Raw genomic sequence first — 25,144 nt, 5'->3', positions numbered from 1 at the left:
GAAGGGTCTGCTCCTCATCAGCGAGACTGATGAAGGCACCGAGGTTTAGGAAAGTCAGGTCAGGGGGTAGATCCTTTTGTGTGGCAGCGGCCAAACTGTGGAACGAGCTCCCGTGGGAGATCAGACAAATTTGGGAGCTCCTCCCTTTTAGAAGAAGTTTAAAAACCTGGCTGTTCCCCAAGACTAAGGGCCAGATGTAGGAGCCCTAATACCGGTCGGAATTCGGCCGTTACGACCGGTATTTGGGTTTTGCAATGGAGGGGGCTTAAAATTACAGAATCGGTATATTTACCGATTCGGTAAAATTACTGATTCGGTAACTTACCGAATCGGTAAATATACCGATTCTGTAATTCTAGATGTAGCTAGCACTTCAAAGAGTGCCACAGGCCCTTAATAGTCGGTATTTTACCACACAATACTATTGTGTGGTAAAATACCGAATTCGGGTGTGCATGCACATCTGTGCATGCACACCTGTGCCATGTGACATACAGACATGCCCTTAGGGCCTGCATGTGTGCCACATGTCACACAAGCCTGTACTTGGGGTGCTAGAGGGTGTCAAAGTGACACCCCCTGCACCCTTGCAGGATTCGGTATTTACCGATTCGGTAAATACCGATTCGGTATTTCCAATTGATTCCTATGGGCTTCAAGGCCCATAGGAATCAATGGGCAATACCTACATCTGCCTCCTTCTAATTTACCGATTCATAAATACCGAATCGGTAAAATTGGGTATTTATGAATCGGTAAATTAGAATTACCTACATCTAGCCCTAAGTCGCCTGGCCATGTATCCGACACACCTGTACTCTGAGTTGCTTAGCACCAGGATGCCTTCAAGGTGACAGTGCTCTTTATAAGCTGTATAAATAAAAATAAATAATAAACAGTGTGTGCTGTTCTGGTGCATTCTCCATCTTGTGGAAAGAATGAGCGCACCTCAGTATTGTTCCATTAAATGTGGCCACGGTGGTTTGTACAGGTGATGTTGAAAAGCTTGAGTAGGAGGGGAGACCCATGAAAGGTCATGGGAATTGCATGGTTGTAAAATCTTGTTCGCAGGTTTTGTGCTGGAAAAGGAATGTTGAAAGCAGGGCTATTCATGTGAGATGCAGGTGAATACATTTAAGAACAGGCCCTACCTTGTATGGAGGGCAGGAGAGGTGCATGGTATATGAACAGAGCAGTTTGACGTAAGAGATGTTTTTAAGAGAGTGTTTGGGGTGCTTGGCATGGTCCAGGGGGGAAAGGGCGATAACAGGCTTGGCTTTGGCGCACCATCTCTGCTCTTGCTACGCTGATGCACAACAGCTGTCTACTAGTAGGCCGCCCGGCTAGTGTGCTATCTCGAGCTCTAAAGTTAGAGGTGAGACAACTAAACAACAGAGCAGCCCAGCTCAATCTGCTAGTCCATCCGTGGAACTCCCTCCCCAGTGGATAATACTGACAAATATTTGAGAGAAGTAAAACCACAAAGTAAGTTACAATCATTAAACTGCTGCTCTACTGCATATTGTGGGTGTAGTGGATGAAGCCAGGCACCTCTGCGAGCAGCAATATTTGATTTATGGCACAACATCCTGATGTCCACCCTGCTGTCTCAAGTCTTCCTGATCCATCTCACATCTCTTACTCAAAGAGCTGTTCTTGTTTTAACAAAACCTTGACCATATGCATCTACCTAAAGCTGTAACTAGTGTATGAGTGCTATGCGTGCGCCCTTTTTTTTTTACTAACTTACTCATGAACACCTTTGCTGAAATAAGTAAGATGTGAAAGTCAAAGCACCTTTTATGTAAATTTCTGTCTATGGTTAAATATGCCTTCATAAGTTTCAGAAATGGTATTTAAGAGATATTTATACAATCAATTAAAAATTGTGTATGCACATTCCGTTATGTTTCCCTTTAAGTAATTTTAAATCTCTTTACATCCAACAGAAAACAATCTTTGATTGTACGAAATGTTTCAGAATGAGGAAGATAACACTGTAAATCTGCAAAGACGAAGTCCGAAATATTGAGTTCTAGTATTCAGGAAAACATAAGTGCCATCAGAGACAGCCGAACCTGAACATAAACTGAGACATCCTGAAAGAAGAGACAAGGGACACGAGAAATTCAGTGATTCCACGAGTCTCAGCTGTGCACCTACATGCCTCAAAACAAAGAAATAACCTCTAGGAAATTAAGACAACACTGATAAACCTCCTCTTGTGTAAACATGTCCAATAACAGCTTTGATCATGAGGTTAGTATGAGGTGGTTACAGCAGTGCTCTGCTTCCTAAAATAATACCAGGCCACCATTCAGTGCTAGAGGTGTATTGCAAACTGTTTCCGACCAATCCACAGCAACCATTGAAAAGCGCAACGGAGTGGAGTCAGACAAGTGAAGGTTAAAAGAAATAGGGGTTCAGCTGTCTAAAATACAGAGCACTGTTCCACTGTGCACCGGCCAGAAGGACAATGAATCTTTACCCGCAAGCATGCAGAACCATTATCCAGTCTAAAGACACAATCGCCCTCGAAGAAGCCTTACACACGTTATGTGATTGGAAAGTAGTTGGTGACCATTGCACTTTATTCTTTAATCGTAAAACAAACGTGCAAAATACGACTCATACAGGGAATGCAAGAATAACACAAGTGCTTTATCAGTCATGTTGGCCCTTCAGGATGTACAGTCAATGGATGTAAACAAGTATATACCAGAGCAAGAGACGCTAACCAAGAGAGAAGTCTCAGACACATGCAGTGAGAGCTTTAGTTTGTCATCAATATTAAAACCCCATCAGCAAGCACACACAGGGAAAAAACTATTCAAATGCACTGAATGTGTAAAGAGCTTTATTCAGTTATCAGGCCTAAAAAGACATCAACGAACACACCCAGGGGAAAAACCATATCATTGCACTGAATGTATGAAGAGGTTTAATCAATTATCACACCTAAAACAGCATCAGCGAACACACACTGGGGAAAAACCATTCCAGTGCAGTGAATGTGGAAGAAGTTTTAGTGATTCATCAGCATTAAGGAGACATCTGCGAACACACACAGGGGGAAAACCATTCCAGTGCAGTGAATGTAAGAAGAGGTTTAATCAATTATCACACCTAAAACAGCATCAGCGAATACACACTGGGGAAAAACCATTCCAGTGCAGTGAATGTGGAAGAAGTTTTAGTGATTCATCAGCATTAAGGAGACATCTGCGAACACACACAGGGGAAAAACCATTCCAGTGCAGTGAATGTGAGAAGAGGTTTATTCAATTATCAGACCTAAAACAGCATCAGAGAACACACACTGGGGAAAAACCATACCAGTGCAGTGAATGTGACGAGAGGTTTATTCAATTATCAGACCTAAAACAGCATCAGAGAACACACACTGGGGAAAAACCATTCCAGTGCAGTGAATGTGGAAGAAGTTTTAGTGTTTCATCAGCATTAAGGAAACATCTGCGAACACACACAGGGGAAAACCCATTCCAGTGCAGTGAGTGTGGAAGAAGTTTTAGTGATTCATCAGCATTAAGGCAACATCTGCGAACACACACAGGGGAAAAACCATTCCAGTGCAGTGAATGAGGAAGATGTTTTAGTGAATCTTCAACATTAAGGATTCATCAGCAAACACACACAGGGGAAAAACCATTCAAGTGCAGTGAATGTTTGAAGAGCTTTAGTCGATTATCAGACCTAAAATACCATCTGAGAACACACACAGGAGAAAAACCATATAATTGCACTGAATGTGTGAAGAGGTTTAATCAATTATCACACCTAAAACAGCATCAGCGAACACACACAGGGGAAAAACCATTCCAGTGCAGTGAATGTGAAAGAAGTTTTAGTAATTCTTCAACATTAAGGATTCATCAGCGAACACACACAGGGGAAAAACCATTCAAGTGCAGTGAATGTTTGAAGAGCTTTAGTCAATCATCACACCTAAAACAGCATCAGAAAACACACACAGGAGAAAATCCATTCAAGTGCAGTGAATGTGAGAAGAGGTTTATTCGATTGTCAGACCTAAAACAGCATCAGAATACACACACTGGGGAAAACCCATTCAAGTGCAATGGGTGTAGGAAGAGCTTTATATATTTATCAAGCCTAAAACGGCACCAGAGAACTCACACTGGAGAAAAACCATGCCAGTGCAGTGAATCTGAAAGTAGTTTTAGTGAATCTTCAACATTAAGGATTCATCCGCGAACACACACAGGAAAAAACATTCAAGTGCAGTGAATGTATGAAGAGCTTTAGTCGATTATCAGACCGAAATCACCATCAAAGAACACACACAGGAGAAAAACCATATAATTGCAGAGAATGTTTGAAGAGGTTTAGTCGATTATCACAACTAAAACAGCATCAGAGGACACACACTAGGGAAAAACCATATCATTGCCATGAATGTAAAAGTAGCTTTAGTGAATCATTAACATTAAGAAAATATCAACGAATACACACTGTAAACACCATTCAAGTGCAAGGAATGTGACAATGGATATATACACATGTGAGCAAGGGCTTGCGTAGCCCGGAACGCGTAATGCACTTTTTCCAGCTGTATCTGCCAAAATAAAGAAAACCTGTAACTGATCCTGTGGTCCGTCTCCTGTGTGAACGCCTCGCTGGTCCGTGTGGATTGGAAGTGGCGTGGAGGAGTTTTCGTGTGTATATATATATATAGCGTTCGTGTGAAATCTGAGGATACTATTTCTGCCAGAACCGCTGCTACGATGGAGAAGTGTCTGCCAAACTGGATTGTGACGACACAATGGACAACCGATTACTGAAACCGGCTTTCCCAGACACAAACATCCGAAGCAGCTGACGAGTGGGGAGAAAAGCGGATTATAAGGCTCCCAAACTACCCAGAGATACAACAACATCAGAGAGGCATGTTTCATTTTCAAAGCGAGAATTGTAAGCTGATAGTAAAGAACCAACATCGCTATTAACAAAGACAATGAATGAAATAACCAAAGAAACAGACACTCCAAGATGGCGGCCAAAAATCTCAATGTATTTCCCTCGGGCCGAACACTGGGTGGGAGGAGCCCAACCTAGGCTTTTTAAAGAACTGAAAAAACATATACCTCTTACGTTACAAGACAGCATCTGAGGAAGTCGGAAAGACGAAACGCGTCATGCTGTATTTAATAAAAGACGTCAGAACCCCCACGTGTGCTCCGTGACTGTTCCTCGTGATGGGACAAATGGTGGAAACTTATTCACGTGCATGCTGCTTGCACGAAGGAGGCACCCGTCAAATCAAAGTGTTCGACAGGACAGGCAGCGTTCGTGTGAAATCTGAGGATACTATTTCTGCCAGAACCGCTGCTACGATGGAGAAGTGTCTGCCAAACTGGATTGTGACGACACAATGGACAACCGATTACTTAAACCGGCTTTCCCAGACACAAACATCCGAAGCAGCTGACGAGTGGGGAGAAAAGCGGATTATAAGGCTCCCAAACTACCCAGAGATACAACAACATCAGAGAGGCATGTTTCATTTTCAAAGCGAGAATTGTAAGCTGATAGTAAAGAACCAACATCGCTATTAACAAAGACAATGAATGAAATAACCAAAGAAACAGACACTCCAAGATGGCGGCCAAAAATCTCAATGTATTTCCCTCGGGCCGAACACTGGGTGGGAGGAGCCCAACCTAGGCTTTTTAAAGAACTGAAAAAACATATACCTCTTACGTTACAAGACAGCATCTGAGGAAGTCGGAAAGACGAAACGCGTCATGCTGTATTTAATAAAAGACGTCAGAACCCCCACGTGTGCTCCGTGACTGTTCCTCGTGATGGGACAAATTGTGGAAACTTATTCACGTGCATGCTGCTTGCACGAAGGAGGCACCCGTCAAATCAAAGTGTTCGACAGGACAGGCAGCGTTCGTGTGAAATCTGAGGATACTATTTCTGCCAGAACCGCTGCTACGATGGAGCAGTGTCTGCCAAACTGGATTGTGACGACACAATGGACAACCGATTACTTAAACCGGCTTTCCCAGACACAAACATCCGAAGCAGCTGACGAGTGGGGAGAAAAGCAGATTATAAGGCTCCCAAACTACCCAGAGATACAACAACATCAGAGAGGCATGTTTCATTTTCAAAGCGAGAATTGTAAGCTGATAGTAAAGAACCAACATCGCTATTAACAAAGACAATGAATGAAATAACCAAAGAAACAGACACTCCAAGATGGCGGCCAAAAATCTCAATGTATTTCCCTCGGGCCGAACACTGGGTGGGAGGAGCCCAACCTAGGCTTTTTAAAGAACTGAAAAAACATATACCTCTTACGTTACAAGACAGCATCTGAGGAAGTCGGAAATACGAAACACGTCATGCTGTATTTAATAAAAGACGTCAGAACCCCCACGTGTGCTCCGTGACTGTTCCTCGTGATGGGACAAATTGTGGAAACATATATATATATATATATATATATCCACTCGATCCTCCCGCTGAACGAAGGGACGACAAGCCACACCAGCCAGGTACGATTTAGAATTTCTTTATTGGGCACAAAAACAGACGCGTTTCGAGCACACGGGCTTTTGGTCACATGACCACCACGGACATTTTGCAAGCAATATAGTGAGCAAAATAATAACAAGGGAAGAGAGACTCTGTGTTTAACGCCACACAGAGTTCCCAAATGCGCCATTACAAAAATAAATTAATGTAAAAGGAACATTGTGTTTAACAGTGTAGGGCACATTTCCAAGGTGTGTGGTATAAAGCAGCAAATTACATTAATGTTTACATTTGAAGACAATGAAGGGTATAGTACCCCAATTCCATACTGCGTTCAAAGGAACTTAAAGAACATGGAGGAGACAATGTCCGACTGGTGAAGGAAACGATTCATAAGTGACAGACAGTAGATGCTGAGTAGTAGAACAAAAAGAATTATTAAGTGAAAAAGAATAGTAAGAGATAAGAAAGGAAGGAGAGGGAGCTCTAATCCGGTCAGGTATAGTACCCATGACGAACCCATCTTGCATGCTATTTAGCTAGCCACTACTCCCATATCCTTATATATCCTAATTCCTTTCTACGGTCAGTAGTCTGAGAGTGTCACATTTGAAAGCAGAGACTAAAGAGACTAGTGGTTGTAAACTCTACGGCCTTCGAAAATAATGTACTCTTTACCTACAGAGTATCACCCCTTCTACTCGTTTTACCGATGGGAAATCAATATTGAAATGTGGTATCTATATTAAGATTCGATATAGATCCGTGCTCATATCTCTAGTGTATATAGTTTTGTGGATTGCGTTGTGCTCGTAACAATATCTTCTATCCGTGATATACATTTGTGCTCCATTCACAGCCAAGTTTCTAAAAAAGATAAAGATAAGAAAAAAAAGGTTTTTTTTTATTACTATTCATAAATATTTCAGGTCAAAAAAGGCATCAGAAAACACACACAGGAATCATTCAAATGCAGTGAATGTAGAAGTAGATGTTATGTATATATAAGTACTGACCAGCAAACACACACGTGAAAAGCCATGTCATTGCAGTAAATGTGTGAAGATCTTTTGTCAACTTTCAAAGCTACAAAGACGTCAGCCTCTCTTCAGAAGAGTGCAGGATCAATAATGACGGTTGCAGAGCTACAACTGTGTGACAGCCAGGCCGAGCACTTCACTTCAGAAGAGTACAGGATCAATTATGAAGGTCACGGAGCTGCAGCTGTGTGATAGCCAGGCCGAGTACTTCACTTCAGAAGAGTGCAGGATCAATTATGAAGGTCACGGAGCTGCAGCTGTGTGATAGCCAGGCCGAGCACACTTCAGAAGTGTGCAGGATCAATAATGAAGGTCACAGATCTGCCGCTGTTTGATAGGCAGGCCTAGTACTTCACCCCAGAAGAGTGCAGGATCATTAATAACGGTGACGGAGCTGCAGCTGTGTGATAGCCAGGCCGAGCACACTTCAGAAGAGTTCAAGATCAATAATGAAGGTCTCAGAGCTGCAGCTGTGTGATAGCCAGGCTGAGTACTTCACTTCAGAAGAGTGCAGGATCAATAATGAAGGTCTCAGAGCTGCAGCTGTGAGATAGCCAGGCTGAGCACACGGTGTCTGTTCACCAGATACAGAATATTAATGAAAGTCTCCAACCTGCATGCTGTGTGATAGACAGGGTGAGCACGCGGCTTCTCTTCAGGAGTGTGAGGAATCATTTATAAAAGTCACTGATAGTTGACACTGTTTGTGTGATAGTTAAGCAAAATCACCATTTTACATTCTTGGACGACGATTTGTTGATGGCTAATGGAGCTCGATTTTGACATGATTGTTCCACAAAAGAAATGAAAAAAAAGATTGATTGTATAAAAATAATATAAAGGTAGAACCAATCACAATGCTATAAAATGTACACAATAATGAGTACGTTTTACATATTAAAAAGAAAGGCATGTGTTTAAGATATGTAATAGAATAAAAAAATGATTTGGATTTTGGCATTTTACTGCTGATTGTAAAGAAATGATATTGCGCCCCTAAACTCAAGATAATTTGTGTTGTCAGCATGGAGTCTAGCAGAGGTGGCATTAGAAGGGGGCCCTGTCTCGACAGTGTGACTGCTGTCAGCATGGAGTTTGGCATAGGTGGCATTAGAAGGGGGTCCTGTCTCGACAGTGTGACTGCTGTCAGCAGAGAGTCTGGCAGAGGTGGCATTAGAAGGGGGCCCTGTCTCGACAGTGTGACTGCTGTCAGCATGGAGTTTGGCAGAGGTGGCATTAGAAGGGGGTCCTGTCTCGACAGTGTGACTGCTGTCAGCAGAGAGTCTGGCAGAGGTGGCATTAGAGGGGGGTCCTGTCTCGACACTGTGACTGTTGTCAGCAGGTAGTCTGGCAGAGGTGACATTAGAAGGGGTTCACGTCTCGACAGTGTGACTGCTGTCAGCAGGGAGTCTGGCAGAGGTGGCATTAGAAGGGGGTCCTGTCTCGACAGCGTGATTGCTGTCAGCAGGGAGTCTGGCAGAGGTGCCATTAGAAAGGGGTCCTGTCTCAACAGTGTGACTGCTCTCAGAATGGCTCTGCTTTCGGTGTTCACATGACTGACAAGGTTTCTTTGAGATGGGACTAGCTCTTGTGTGTTAATAGAGAGATAAGTGCTACTTGTGATACAAAGACCTGGGCTTCACTTCTTTCAATTCAGTCCAGGACCAGAGCCACGGGTCACGGAACAGGAGGGACTCACCGGGACTCACCGGGCACACTCCGTCGCTGCTGCTGCTGCTGGGGCCCACATGCTGTGAGTGCTGCACGCCGCCGTTGCTTTCCACCTGCACGGCCGCCGGCAGACTACAGCTCCCAGCAGCCTGTGAGGGGCATTTCCGGTAGCTACGCGCCCGGAGGCGCAGAAAAAGAACGAGGCTCCCACTGAGGAGCGGGGGGACACAGTCCAGTCCAGGACCAGAGCCACGGGTCACGGAACAGGAGGGACTCACCGGGACTCACCGGGCACACTCCGTCGCTGCTGCTGCTGCTGGGGCCCACATGCTGTGAGTGCTGCACGCCGCCGTTGCTTTCCACCTGCACGGCCGCCGGCAGACTACAGCTCCCAGCAGCCTGTGAGGGGCATTTCCGGTAGCTACGCGCCCGGAGGCGCAGAAAAAGGACGAGGCTCCCTCCGCGTCGCGGGACGCGCGCGGGACTGCGCCGGGCGAAGCCCGGGCAAAGGGCGGGCCCTCTGTGGCCCTCAGAGGCCAGAGGAGGACGGGACGGGCCACTACACTTGGTTTTACTACAGGAGGAGGTACAGTCAGATGCTAACCTTTCCCCCTCTATTGCTTTGATCTGTACATTGTTGCCCTCGGTATCCTGTCTCCCAACCACGATGTCAATCTGGGAAGAATTGAATGCCATGTGCGGTACAAACTATGCCCAGGATTTATTAACTCCCCCTATAGTGGTCAGAGACAATGAACAAGTAAATTTCACACCTCCCGCATCCCCCGAACCAACTTTCTGCAGCCCCCATTTATCCGCCCCAAACCCTGTCTCACTAACTTCGGATAAAGCGGAGACTCGATCAAATGACCCCGTATCCCCCCTTCATTTGACCCTGCTGGCCCAAATTGAACGAATGTTAAACAGTGCTCTATCACCACTGGTCGTAAAAATTAATGATCTGGGGGAGAGGCTGACCAGGATCGAAAACACTGTAATAAGGTCCCTCCCACCAAATGCCAACACCATGATATCCACATGTTCTACCCTTACTAACATCCATGAAAGGCCTATGAACAATGCTTCCAGCATACTTCCCACTTGTGACCCCCCTCCTATACCACCCACTCTAAGTGGTCGCAACGCTCCTCTTAATCTAAAACATACCCCTCACAGACTCCTGGAAAGAAGGCATCAAATGGACCTACCCCCGGAAGCCGCGCCATACGTTACCGTGCTTTCTGGGGTCCCTGAACTCACCCCGGGTAAACGTGAACTACAGCAGGACCTAATGAATAAAGCCATTTTCTGGCTTAAAAACCATAGACATTTACCATCTGTTTTAGACGGCGGGATATTGAGCGTCAGGAGGGTGGGGTGGCTTGGTTCTCTGCCCAAAAATGTTCCAGGAGATCTGATTTTAATTAAGTTTAAAGACAGAAACATTGCCCCCTTTTTACGTTCTACCCAACACAAAGTTGGAGATGGCTCCATCCGTATCTGGGATCTGCATGACTTTTATCCTGGCCCCGGTGTATCAAATTACTATCATACCTGATGATAAAGGAGGATTCTGTGTATTTTGGAGTAGGATCTTGAATAGTTGATTCGTCAAACTGTTTTAGCTTGTCCTAAACAGTCTGTTTTTCTTTTAACTATGCTTTGATTTGCTGGACTAGTTCTTTGTATGTTTGTATCTTTTCTCTGCTGCTTTTATGGTTTTAAATTCAAAAGCCGAATAAAGCTTACTTGAACAGTCATTTTTGTCCAACCAATGTATCATCTCTTAGGAAAGTTAAAAATATGTCTGTGGCTTGGCACTCCCCTTGTTAACAATTCATAAAAATGTCATAAAATGTTCAGTACTTGTAAGTATTCTGCTACAAGAGGGATGTAGACATAGATTTGTCATATTCCAAAGAGACTTTTTTTAAGGGTCTTATTTAGTGCAACTTTATATACTGGGTGTTAGATTGTGTTATATCTAGAACAACGGTGCCTGTGATGGACGTGGAATAAAGGAGTCGAGTACAAAGAGTTTCTCAGAAAGCTGTGAGCACCTTGTAAGGGTGAACAGTTATAAAGCTATGGTTATTTAAGGGTTGGCTTTTTGTCGAAATCTTTATGCCACAATCATATCCAGAATGTCGGTCTTCCTGTGTCCAGGACTAACCGATTGTTTCAAGCTTTTTCATAGTATGGAAGGAAGGCTGTTCCTCAAAGCCCCTATAAGAACATACGGTGCTAAAGTTCGAGCAAAAGCAATTTATGGCGCCCTCCGCTGGTGTTACTGAGCAGCACCTGCTTGAACTGTTGTCGTATGTAACTTGTAAAAGAGAATTCTGTGGGTTCCTCTGGGGAATAATCATGCCATAGTCCTATGAAAGCTTAACTTTAAATGTATAATTGACTAGAATGGAACTGAAAGCCCTCCTGGACTGAGCCAAGATAGGGATAAGTAAGTAGTCTCTACTGATGATTGTCTTTGTTACCTGATGAGCTCGAGTGTGGATGATCGGCACAAGGATCGCTGTCATCACACAGTTTATCCAGATCAAATCTGTGTATGGAATTGTGTTAAAATGTCCTCATTCTGTGCACATATTCACATCAGTACTTCTAAAGCCAGTACACCATATCTAATTGATATGACAATGATTGTATTTGGTTCTTTTGATTGTGTAAACCTTTTTCTGCCTCTGGTTCTCTTTAAAACAGGTGCTAGCCTATATGCCTATAAAGCTGGTTTGAGATACAGCCTAGCACACTAGTACTATGTCCGGTAGACTAGGACGAGGTCACTGTCAGAATTTGGAAATGAAACCTTTAGTTACCGTTAAATGCTAGAAAGAGCATAGCACATATACAGCGCCAGAGTTCCGTCCACCATGGCACTTTTGGTATGGAAAGCTTTGTGAACCAATGATATTCAAGTTAAGAAAGATTACTCCCTATCGACTTGGCTACCTGTCCTGTATGACATGGTGGGTGTTCACCGAGAACTGGCTTCTCAATCTAGGTGGAGAGCACTGGGGATGCACAAACTGATTTAAAAGGTAGTTTGGTTGATGAACAAGACAGCTGTCCCTAGCTTTTACTGCAGTATACAGAGTAAATAGGTCATACATTTCTGAAACACCTTGTTGCTGAGTCCGAGGGAATGGATAATATGATAACTAAGTGGCAATTTGCCAACAGTTATGTATTCAGATACATTTTCACTGGATTAAAGCCCTTAAAATGAAAATTAATTTTTTAAGAAAGCTAGTGTGAGACTCTAACTTTCCTCCTAACCTCAGATGATCTGGACGTTCTGTAGTAATTGGCCAACAGTATGACACGAACAAACTATAGAGTTTTAGGTCAAAAAGTGACTTCATTAGCCTAAAAATTCCTATCACCCATAAGTTGGAGGATGCTGCTCGTAGCATATTTCTACAGGTTTGATTTAACTAGAGGCGTGTGTTGGACTTTGGCCCTTAGGGCAGGTTCACCCCTAGACTTTTTGCTTGAAATGGTGACCTGGAGATGGTGATTTTTGGATTGTGCGCACTTTCACTGTGTCCCAGTGGAAAGTGCGTGCGCACTCTGAGTGCATGTGCTGAGCTAGGCCTGCCCGCCCATAGGAATGCATGGGGAATGTATGTGTCCCTGGTAGTTCCTGATGTGTGGGGTGTACAGGCTTGAGTCTGGTATGTGTGAACTCGTGAGAGTGAATGCTGCGAGATGGTGTATGCAGCATGTATGTGTCTAGTAGCGAAGCGCCATTTCTAGACATGGCTGTACGTGTGCTGTGAGGGTGCTGGCGTGTGATTGGCTGGAGCTGGCTGGCATGCTAGGCTCCAGGAAGTCTGGATGGGTCTGCCCGGTGGCGAGTGGGAGATCTGCATGAGTAATGTGTGGGAGGAGTGTACCTGTGTCCTGGATGGGCTGGGTTTTCCCCACACAATGCTGGCTCCGCCCCCCTGTGGTGTGTCTAATGACCCAAGCCCTGCCAGTGAATAGAGAGGGTGGTTGAGGTAAACAGAGTACTCAAGAACCAGCTGCGACTGGTTCCGCCCCCACTCTACACCCTTGAACAAAGGAATGCACTGTTTAAAAATGGGGCTGTGTCCCCACAGATGTTGTTCTCTTCCAGGATCCTGAGGGGGCTGTTGTTGCTGCTGCTGGGCCAGAGGACCGCCACTTGGGGTGTCTCCCTGCCTGGAGACCCAGTGTGCTGGCTCTGGGCCCAGCCTTGCCCCCCTGCCTGCCCAAGGACTGCTGGGACTCTGCCCTGCTTGCTGAGGGCACCTAGGAGCGCTTTATCCTGTTTGTAGCGCTAGGAGCGCGCTTTATGCCCTCTAGCGCTTGGAAGCGCTTTGTTTTTGATTATAGCGCTTGGAGCGCTGTGAATTGCCTGTTAAGCGCTGAGGAGCGCTTTGCCTGCCTAGCGAGTGCCACCTCGCTTATTTTTGGTTAATTTGCCCCCTGGCAGGTGCCCACCCTGCCAGGGACCTTGCCGCTGTATTTTGCTTTTAAACTCGAGGTAGCCCTCGGTTTATTGAGCCCCCGCCTAGAAGTGCCTGAAACGGGCCGCCGCGCTGCCCGCGACGACCCGGAAGTGCAGGGCCCGTCGGCCAATCACAGCGCGGCCCCGGGGGAAGCGACCGGAAGTCCCGCCCCGCAGCCACGACCTGGAAGTCAGGCAGGCCGGGGGCAGGAGAGAGGAAACCAGAAGCAGACGGGAGGCCACCCCGTGCTCCGGTAAGGGGAAAAGCCGGCGTCTTTCCTTGTCCCCCCCAGGCTCCCAAAGCGAGGGAGAGCCCAGGGGAGAAGTCTGCAGAGAGCCCCGAGGAGCGGGAGCTCTCGGGAAGCAGCCGCCCGCCGCAGGAGACAGCCGGTGAGTGACAACCTGGGAGGGGCGCCGGGACACATTGTCGGTGTCCGGCCCCCCCCTTCCCGGTAGCGCGAGATCGCGCTAGTTTGCAGAATGAAGCCACGAGGGCTTCAAGGGAGCAGTATTTGAGGCTGAGTCCCCCGTGAGGGACTCCACCGAAGCCCACAGCCGGGTTGAGGAGCCCCGAGGCTCCAGGTGGCATTTCCTTCATTTTCGAGCCTAAGAGAGGCTTGTGTGGGCATTGTTGGTTCTAGAGCCCTGAGAAAGGCTCAAAGGTGCCACATGCGTGTTTGAAAGCTGTAGAGGCTCAGGGGCACCCCTGTTCTTCGAGCCCAGAGAGGCTCTTGCCCCCACAGTCGTCTTAAGAACCCAGAGAGGCTCTGAGAGTGCCCATTTCGTTTTGAGAGCCCTGAGAGGCTCTGGGGCCCAGTGGTCCTGGAAAGAAGTGCCTGAGAGAGGCTTAGGGCACCAGTTCTTGTCCAGGAGCCCAGTGAGGCTCCGCAGTGCCACAGTGGTGGTTCTTGAGCCCAGAGAGGCTCCAACGTTGCCCTAACTTTCCCTGCACCAGTTGCCCAGCACTTTGTGGGCAACTGCTACGTTTAGGCCCTGACATTGGGACACAGGGACTGTCACAGGTGGTGACTGATCTAAGTTTTGCGCAATGTTATTTCTATGCACCTCTGAATGTATTGTTTATGCGTCATGTGCCTTTACACCTCTGAATGAATGTTATGCATTGCATCATGTGTTTTCCTCTTACACCCCTACAGGTATTGTAATACATAGGTGGTTGTTTTCTCCCTAGTACAGGTGGTGCTAGTGAGATCCTGGTTACCAGTAATTACTGGTTGTGCGCTCTATTGTTATATTGTGTGCTATTTTGTGCTAAAGTAATTTTACTTTCTGAAAGTGCTACTTCTGATTCCTGACAGTGGTCCAGGTGGCCCTGTCTTGTACATATCCCCTGTAAATTCTGCCCGTGCCTCTGGCACATTGTAAAGTGTGTGTTTTATCTAATGTGTTTTGGTGTAATACAAAGGCTATTTTTATATAACCTTGTGTGGAGTTTCCTTTGTGGTGGGCCTTTGGTTGTTGTTGCTGGGGTGCGTGCGCAAATACTTAGCCTACATCGCCTCCAAGTTTAGCCTTGCTGCTCGCGCCACGTTACCTAGAGGGTGAGCAGGGGTTATCTTGGCGTGTAACTCCCTTGCCCTGACTTGGGAGTGTGGGTCTCTGACTGACTTTGGCGAAAGCCCTGGCCAGCCGGGGATCCCATTTCCAACATTGGCGGCAAGCGGTGGGATAAGGATTTGTGTTTGCCTTGTACCTTAGTAGCAGCTGGCTGCACCACAAGACTCTGCATTTTAGATGACCACATTTTAAGGGGATTGTGTTTTTGGAAGTTTCATTATTTTCTTCTCCTGAAGAGTGTCATTTGATTATGTTCAGTACATTTGTCCCCCGCCCTGCTTCCAGAGTTTGGTACCTGTGTCGCTTTTGGTCAGGTTGAGAAGTCAGGGGTGGTAGAAACTGCCTTACCGATCCGAGGGGAGGGTGTGTGTGGATGAATGGTGTGTTTTCCTGGACGCATGAGTATGAGTTCTCTTTGATAAGGAGATTGTTGAAGTTTTGGAATTGTGTCCTCTTACTTCAGATTGTTCAGTCCCCTGTGTTGCACGTGTCTGTGAGCATCTTGCCAAGATGGAGTCTGCTTTTAATGTCTGGGGTCTGTTTTTGCATGAACTGAGAGAGTTTTGCGAAGAGAGAGACATTGCAGTGAATGAGTCAGACACCCAGTCCCAACTTAGGGGTAACCTGATCCAATGGCAGAAGGATGACTGGGAGCGTGAGCACAGTGCGGAGAGGGCCCGGGTCTCACACCATGAGGGTGGTAGGTCAGAGGGGAGCCCTGAAGAGTCTGAGGAGGAAGAAGATGATAGCACAGGGACGCCAGCAGAGAGTGAGGACCCCATAGATAGGGAGTCCCTTGCTGGGTCCAGTTTAGGAGGCAGCGCCTCATCCCTTTCCCTGTCCCCAGAGGAGCTGGAAGATAGGAGGAGAGAAAGGGAGCACCAGCTGGCTTTAGAGAGGCTCAGGTTGGAGCATGCCCAGGCTATGGCACAGCTGGGCATTAGAAAGCAACAGCTGGAGGTTAAGAAGCAACAGCTGGAGACCGAGAGGGTCTTAGCGCAGGACAGGATAGAGGAGGCTGAGAGGGCCGCCACCAGAGGCAAAGTAGCTCTGGAGGGTAGACTATCCCCTGCGCGCAGTGTTGAGTTTCTGGATCCCCCAGGGAGGGTTGGGTCCAGTGGTGGCAGCTATTTAAATCTCAGTCTAGAAAGTCCCAGTTCCCAGAGTATGGTTCCTGTTTCCCCAGAGGAGGAGAATAGGTTGAGGTTTAGGAACCTTAGGAAACCGTCTCATCAGTCTTGGGAAGACTTTGAGGATGACTGTTGTAGAGCCCTGTGTGATTGGGTACGGGAGCCCACGAAATGTGATTGGGACCTATTGCTCGATATGTTTCTCAGAGAGCAGTTGCTCAGTTGTTGTTCACCAGGGTTGCGCCAACACCTGTTAGGGTGTGGATTGTCTGAACCATGTGAGCTGGCAGAGGAAGCAGACCGCTGGGAAGGGACCAGAGGTTCTGTAGAGTCATTGGTGAGTGACTCCAAAAGTAGTGGGTCAGGGATCTTCCAGCCCAGCGTGGTGGAAGAGGCTCAGTGTAGCCCAGCTAGGTCCCAGTATAGTGAGAAGGGTGGAGGGGCTGACTGCCTGGCTCAGTGGAGCAGGAGTCAGTGGCTGGCTGAGAGCCCCCAGAGGCCCGAAGCCCTGTCTCAGAACCTGGGTGGTTTCTTGAGGGAACACCAGGTTGGGGACCTAGGCTGTCCTGTTAACCCAGTTGAGGAGGATCTCCTAGTGAGTAGAGGACCTGGAGCGTCTGTAACCAGAGCTCCTGTGGTTCTAGAGTCTGGCAGTACCGCTCCGATAGGGAGGGTACAGGAGTCCAGAGTGAGGAGTGATTGGGGGAGTTCCCCAGTGGAAGGACCAGTGGGTCAGGGACTACCCAGTTGGGCTAGGTTCCCGTGTAGTGACCATGGTAACACCACTTCTGGTCTGGGGGATCGTCACGCACTGTCAGGTGGACAGAGGGCGGGAGATCTGCGCCAGACAGACAGTCACGCAACAGATGTGACATTTGTTAGCCTCAGGGGGATTGCGTGTGAATCCCCAGAAGTCCTGGAGTGCCAGGCAATTGTTCCACCGAAGGTTCTAGACCAGAGGTTGGGAGGCCAGGTTCAGGATCAGCCTGACCTGAAGGGTAGGACGACTGTAACCAGTGTCCTGACCGGTTCTTCTTCCAGAGGAACTTCTCCAGGTGGGAGAGGGCAGACCTCTGGAAGGGGGTGCAGAGGGTGGGAGAGCCCACCTCTGACCCCGGTGCAACCTGAGTGGATCAGCCCTGGGTTGGAATGGCGTTCTAGGGGTACCCCTCGCAGAGGGAGGAGGAACCCTAGGAGAAGAGGTAGGGGGAGGAGAGCCTTCTCTGAGACTCCTGGTCCGCCTGAGGTTGTAGGCCCTAGGCTGGAGTACCAGTGGCAGTCTAGTCCTGTCTTGCAGACAGGAAGAGTGGAAAATGGCTCCTATGTGCCAGGGGTTACTACCCCCCCGCTCTGCGAATTGGCATGGACCAGTGGCACCTGGGTGGCCCAGGGCCTGGTCCTGGCCGCGGACAACTTGGGAGTACCAGTGGGGTAGCCCAGTTGGTCCAGACAGTGTGTTTAGAGGGAATCCCATGGGTTCACCGTGGCGTAGAACAGGAGGGTGTCCCTGCAGTTGCGGGCCTGCGTCCGTGTTCTATCGCCCCAAGCAGGGAAGTCCATCACGGTGGTGATTGTTCTCCCCTGCGTTTTGGCTGGAAGGGGGTTATGTTGGACTTTGGCCCTTAGGGCAGGTTCACCCCTAGACTTTTTGCTTGAAATGGTGACCTGGAGATGGTGATTTTTGGATTGTGCGCACTTTCACTGTGTCCCAGTGGAAAGTGCGTGCGCACTCTGAGTGCATGTGCTGAGCTAGGCCTGCCCGCCCATAGGAATGCATGGGGAATGTATGTGTCCCTGGTAGTTCCTGATGCGTGGGGTGTACAGGCTTGAGTCTGGTATGTGTGAACTCGTGAGAGTGAATGCTGCGAGATGGTGTATGCAGCATGTATGTGTCTAGTAGCGAAGCCCATTTCTAGACATGGCTGTACGTGTGCTGTGAGGGTGCTGGCGTGTGATTGGCTGGAGCTGGCTGGCATGCTAGGCTCCAGGAAGTCTGGATGGGTCTGCTCGGTGGCGAGTGGGAGATCTGCATGAGTAATGTGTGGGAGGAGTGTACCTGTGTCCTGGATGGGCTGGGTTTTCCCCACACAATGCTGGCTCCGCCCCCCTGTGGTGTGTCTAATGACCCAAGCCCTGCCAGTGAATAGAGAGGGTGGTTGAGGTAAACAGAGTACTCAAGAACCAGCTGCGACTGGTTCCGCCCCCACTCTACACCCTTGAACAAAGGAATGCACTGTATAAAAATGGGGCTGTGTCCCCACAGATGTTGTTCTCTTCCAGGATCCTGAGGGGGCTGTTGTTGCTGCTGCTGGGCCAGAGGACCGCCACTTGGGGTGTCTCCCTGCCTGGAGACCCAGTGTGCTGGCTCCGGGCCCAGCCTTGCCCCCCTGCCTGCCCAAGGACTGCTGGGACTCTGCCCTGCTTGCTGAGGGCACCTAGGAGCGCTTTATCCTGTTTGTAGCGCTAGGAGCGTGCTTTATGCCCTCTAGCGCTTGGAAGCGCTTTGTTTTTGATTATAGCGCTTGGAGCGCTGTGAATTGCCTGTTAAGCGCTGAGGAGCGCTTTGCCTGCCTAGCGAGTGCCACCTCGCTTATTTTTGGTTAATTTGCCCCCTGGCAGGTGCCCACCCTGCCAGGGACCTTGCCGCTGTATTTTGCTTTTAAACTCGAGGTAGCCCTCGGTTTATTGAGCCCCCGCCTAGAAGTGCCTGAAACGGGCCGCCGCGCTGCCCGCGACGACCCGGAAGTGCAGGGCCCGTCGGCCAATCACAGCGCGGCCCCGGGGGAAGCGACCGGAAGTCCCGCCCCGCAGCCGTGACCTGGAAGTCAGGCAGGCCGGGGGCAGGAGAGAGGAAACCAGAAGCAGACGGGAGGCCACCCTGTGCTCCGGTAAGGGGAAAAGCCGGCGTCTTTCCTTGTCCCCCCCAGGCTCCCAAAGCGAGGGAGAGCCCAGGGGAGAAGTCTGCAGAGAGCCCCGAGGAGCGGGAGCTCTCGGGAAGCAGCCGCCCGCCGCAGGAGACAGCCGGTGAGTGACAGCCTGGGAGGGGCGCCGGGACACATTGTCGGTGTCCGGCCCCCCCCTTCCCGGTAGCGCGAGATCGCGCTAGTTTGCAGAATGAAGCCACGAGGGCTTCAAGGGAGCAGTATTTGAGGCTGAGTCCCCCGTGAGGGACTCCACCGAAGCCCACAGCCGGGTTGAGGAGCCCCGAGGCTCCAGGTGGCATTTCCTTCATTTTCGAGCCTAAGAGAGGCTCGTGTGGGCATTGTTGGTTCTAGACCCCTGAGAAAGGCTCAAAGGTGCCACATGCGTGTTTGAAAGCTGTAGAGGCTCAGGGGCACCCCTGTTCTTCGAGCCCAGAGAGGCTCTTGCCCCCACAGTCGTCTTAAGAACCCAGAGAGGCTCTGAGAGTGCCCATTTCGTTTTGAGAGCCCTGAGAGGCTCTGGGGCCCAGTGGTCCTGGAAAGAAGTGCCTGAGAGAGGCTCAGGGCACCAGTTCTTGTCCAGGAGCCCAGTGAGGCTCCGCAGTGCCACAGTGGTGGTTCTTGAGCCCAGAGAGGCTCCAACGTTGCCCTAACTTTCCCTGCACCAGTTGCCCAGCACTTTGTGGGCAACTGCTACGTTTAGGCCCTGACATTGGGACACAGGGACTGTCACAGGTGGTGACTGATCTAAGTTTTGCGCAATGTTATTTCTATGCACCTCTGAATGTATTGTTTATGCGTCATGTGCCTTTACACCTCTGAATGAATGTTATGCATTGCATCATGTGTTTTCCTCTTACACCCCTACAGGTATTGTAATACATAGGTGGTTGTTTTCTCCCTAGTACAGGTGGTGCTAGTGAGATCCTGGTTACCAGTAATTACTGGTTGTGCGCTCTATTGTTATATTGTGTGCTATTTTGTGCTAAAGTAATTTTACTTTCTGAAAGTGCTACTTCTGATTCCTGACAGTGGTCCAGGTGGCCCTGTCTTGTACATATCCCCTGTAAATTCTGCCCGTGCCTCTGGCACATTGTAAAGTGTGTGTTTTATCTAATGTGTTTTGGTGTAATACAAAGGCTATTTTTATATAACCTTGTGTGGAGTTTCCTTTGTGGTGGGCCTTTGGTTGTTGTTGCTGGGGTGCGTGCGCAAATACTTAGCCTACATCGCCTCCAAGTTTAGCCTTGCTGCTCGCGCCACGTTACCTAGAGGGTGAGCAGGGGTTATCTTGGCGTGTAACTCCCTTGCCCTGACTTGGGAGTGTGGGTCTCTGACTGACTTTGGCGAAAGCCCTGGCCAGCCGGGGATCCCATTTCCAACAGCGTGATTAACCATAGAATCTTTTTAGTCAGTTTGTGTATCTTCGAATGTTTAATCAAACGTGTAATCTGTTTTTGAAGTTGGATGTATCTTATCCATTTGATCCACCAGTTTCTTGTTTCCTACCAGTGTTTATGAATTGATTATTTGATGTTAAAATGCATTTCAGTTGTTTACTTGTTCTTCTGTGCTATTGCTGTATCAATTTTGTGAAATATTAATTAATTCCTAAATAAATCTTGATTGATTCATTCACTCACATTCTGTCAGCTCTTATGTGATTTTTTTTTTGAGGAACTGCAAATGCTTGAAATGTATGTCTCGGACAGGGGGCCTCAGACTGGGGGAGGGCCCTCCTAGAGGGGCCTGAGATGATTCCAGGTGGGGCGCTAGGCTCTGATCAAAAGAAGCATTATGCTGATAACGGTGCTTTGTTTTAGGCTGAAAATAATGAGCGGCAGTAAGCTGCTCTCCAATGGGCCATCACAAACATGTTTTGTCCGTTATATCCTAGCTACGAGTATATGTCAAAAGGGACGGAACTCCAAATGTTCTTCAAAACGCCCACCCCCACTTCAAATAAACACACTGTGGGTACTTGTACCTGTTATTGTTGTAATCGAATCTACGACCCTAGTTTAATTTTCCCGATTCATGCCCTTATATAGGTATACTTTATCAGACCCTTATATAGGCATAGAAATCATTACCCTATTTAGGCCTGAACCATACAGCCCAAAAATGGCACGGCTACTTCCACTAAGTTCCGAGAATCAACAACGATTTCTTGGAAAAACCAGCCTTCAGCAGCTAGGGACTTCCCCCTGCTTGAATATTAAGTTATCCAAGAAATCCTGGAGATTTCGAGGAATTGGGTCTTTGAATGACGTTATTAAGTCCAATGTTACGTCAAACTCAGCACCTTCAAGGTATACATATGCCTACATTTGCCCAGACAAACACACAGTGGTTTTGGAGCAGATTGACTAACTACTTGCCGACGCCCTGCAGCCGCACGTGCCGAAGGAAGCCGACCCTCCAGCAGACGCACTGAGAGACGCTGTCTTCTCTCTGACCAAGAAATCCAGCTCCAGTGTTTCCGGACTACCCTTGCGGGTATCTGGGAAATCGAGTCCTGAGAGAGAGATACAAGACCTCCTTCATTCTAAACTAAGGTACGGAGCTGATTAGACCCTAAGAGAATTCTTGCTTAGATCCTTGCTAAGAAATACTAAACTTAAACTACTCCTCACTTACTTCTTCCCTAGTGCTAGGCTTAGGTCAGGTACAGTAGGCGTATTTTAGAACCACTAGTTGAGTACTTTTAGCTATTTTTTTATCACTGTATGTATTTTATATATTTTAGTCAATTTATGGCATAGAAACAATATCATGCTTTTACAGTACTACTTTATAATACTGTTCGTATTATATGCCCTTTACTTTATAACCAGTATTGCTGTTGGAGCAGTTCATTTCTTATGCTTGAGAAAGAAGACTGTTCAATAAATACTTTTTATTGAAAATGACTGTCTCTATTTTCTCAGCACCTCTGGTGAAACGAAGCATGCACGATTGACTGAGTGAAATAGTTATCTATTGTTTCCGCGACTCTAGAGATTGATTTCTTATTTCATGGGAAACAAAGTTGTCATGTTTATGCGGTTGTCAGAAACTAATCCCTTCTTGTGAATTCGAGAAAGTTTCTAGTGACCTCTGAGCTAGCTGGCACTCACAATTAAGTTTAATATATTCGGTAGAGACCTAGTAGACCTCAGTCCTACGTCTAACCTACAGTATATATTATTCCAATGCGCAGAGCCTATTGGGAATATAGGAACTACACTACATTATTAGAACATTGGAATGTTGGGAGCTCCATTGAAGCAGCTCCGGGCTTGTAATGGCTGGTATAAGTCCGTAGCTCCAACATTCCAATGTTTGTCTTCATGTTTTTATCTTTTTAATTTAATACTTTCTACCCTTAGTGGGTGGAATGTTCCAATAGCCTTATAGCCCTTCTGCCTTGGGATATACCGCTTGTTAAAGGCCCTGAAACCGTTATAGTCCCGAGACGTAGGCCCTCGGCAGCGGGCCATAAGGCTATTTTAAAGCCTGCCTGACCAGAATAGTATGTTTGGCAATCATGTATTTGATTGCATTCTTAAAACAGTACTTAACTGCAATGTTTAAATAAGTCTAGACATATTTAAACATTGCCAAATTAATAGAATAATTTTCAAAAATTCTGAGGGGAGCCCGACGATCGCTGTGGGGTTGGGGGCGTGGCATTAGAACATTTTAAGACCACTGGTCTAGGGTGTTCCTCATCGGAGAGGTGTGAGGGGCCTGATGTAACACTGTTGGTTAGTCAAATCTTAAAGGGGAGGGCACAGAGATTCAAAGCCGATGGATTTCAATGTCAAACCTGTTCATCACGACTTAATCATCCTCACTGATCGCAATAAGTGACTGGATCGGGCCCCTCCTCCCACGACCAGATGGGCTGCTGGCTGAGTATATTCAGCACAGGTTTGGAAATCAAGGTTTGAGATGTTAAACATGAAAGTAATAAAAACATGTACGATTTACAAAGGAATGGTGATGGTGATGCCAAGCCCTGATCAATACTGTTAGTACTGCTAGCAAGAGTGTCTACATTTATCTGCTAACAGCGCCGCTCCATGGAAAAGGTCAGCCATACCGTGACTCTCTCCCTGTCAAACCCACCCTATTCTAGACTCTCTCCAGCAGGTCCTGTAGGAGACTGGTGAGTGAACAACAGACAGTCCCTCTGTCAGTTCCAATGTATTACAACCCTCTTCAGCAACACCTGTAGCAGACAGGGGGGTGAACACTTCAGGATAACACAACAAAACTAGGGCTGCTGATCGATCCCGATTGGAGGCTCAGAGCAGCTGGTCCCAGAAATCCACGAGGACTAGTTTGATCCCGTGTGGGGGCAGAAACTTCACCGGTTCCTGTCCAGAAATGCTGAGTGTTCACAAGGGACAGACAGACCTTCTTCTGGAAGATCATGGGCGTGGAATGCTTATGACCGATGGCCCTCTCAAAATAATTTACTGACAGTACAGATGCCACTAGTACAGCGGCTGGTGTCAAACTCTTGAAGGGGGAAGAGTCGCATTCCCTAAACCGCTGCAGTTTGAGCTGACCCTAGGAAACCACTCAAACTTCACGCAACTTGGCCTCCACTGGTTCTTTTGGTATGGCACCGCCAAAACCTCCTTTAGGCTTACTTAAGGAAGTAGTTATGTTATTGTTATTTGTTGTGCGCACAGCTACTCCAGCTAAGGAGCATCCTGGCGCATTTGACAAGGTAAGGCATAACACAACAGGTGCTAACAGAAAACTAAAGGGGGCACCTAAAACAGAAAGGTTTTTATGGCTTTCCGGAAAGCCGTGAGATCCTCCAGCAGGCGGATTTCAACCGGAAGAGAGTTCCAGGTTTTTGCAGCTTTAACGCTGAAGGAACGTCCCCCCACGCGGCAAAGCCTGTATCTAGGAACTACAGCAAAGGCCTGGCCTTGGGAACGGAGAGTGCGTGTTGGGACATAAAAAGAAAGAAAGCTGGACATAATTTCAGGGCCTATACCTCTCAAAATCTTAAAGGTCAAACAAAGGACCTTGAAAAGGATACGCTTCCTCACTGGAAGCCAGTGTAAGGAGCGAAGGACACTTGACACCGAGCAAAATCTGCGCAGGCCAACAATTGCTCTGGCCGCAGCATTTTGTACCCGTTGCAGGCGAGTAAGCTCAGCCTGATTAACCCCAACCAGGAGAGAGCTAGCGTAATCCAGTCAAGAGATAATAGTGGCCTGGATTACCAGCTGCCTGGTTGGGGCATCAAAATATTTGAGGACTGGTCTTAAGCCTCTCAGCAGGCCAAAACAACAGGCAGCTGTTTTTTTGGTGTGTCCTACAAAGGTAAGGCCAGCGTCCAGCCAGACTCCCAGATTTTTTAACTCCGACACCGGCGTCGGGGTTGGTCCCAACTCTGGTGGCCACCATTGATCACCCCATAGTTCCACTCCCCTTCCGACAATCATAACCTCTGTCTTAGTGGCATTAAGCTGGAGACAGTTCCCCGTCAACCAGCTAGCCACCGCCTTCAGTCCATCCTGAAACCTGGGGGCATCTTGTTCCGCATCCCCGCTGAGAGTAACCGCCACCTGAGTGTCGTCGGCATATGAGACCAAGGTTAGGCCCCACTGCCTGGCGACCACAGCCAGCGGTCTCACGTACAGATTGAACAACGTGGGACTCAGCGAGGATCCCTGCGGAACCCCCATGGCCAGTGGCTGGAAATTGGACTTGAAGGGAGGGATGGCAACACAGAAGGAACGATTGCCGAGGAAGGAGCGGAACCACTGTAACGCC

General features: G+C 47.8%; 1 protein-coding gene across 1 annotated transcript in view; it reads left to right on the top strand.

The window, feature by feature from the left end:
• The first annotated feature begins 2,532 nt into the window (after nucleotides 1–2,532).
• Nucleotides 2,533–25,144, top strand: part of LOC144805767 (uncharacterized) — a 72,366-nt gene continuing 49,754 nt past the window's right edge. Inside the window, 1 exon segment of the mRNA XM_078672254.1 lies at nucleotides 2,533–4,257. Within this exon segment, the coding sequence (XP_078528380.1) occupies nucleotides 2,671–4,257 (1,587 nt within the window). The 5' untranslated portion in view covers nucleotides 2,533–2,670.

This window comes from Lissotriton helveticus (genome assembly GCF_964261635.1).
Source record: "Lissotriton helveticus chromosome 1_1 unlocalized genomic scaffold, aLisHel1.1 SUPER_1_unloc_24, whole genome shotgun sequence".
Taxonomy (NCBI): domain Eukaryota; kingdom Metazoa; phylum Chordata; class Amphibia; order Caudata; family Salamandridae; genus Lissotriton; species Lissotriton helveticus.
Note: the sequence above shows the minus strand (reverse complement) of the source record. Positions and strands in the feature narration are given on the sequence as shown.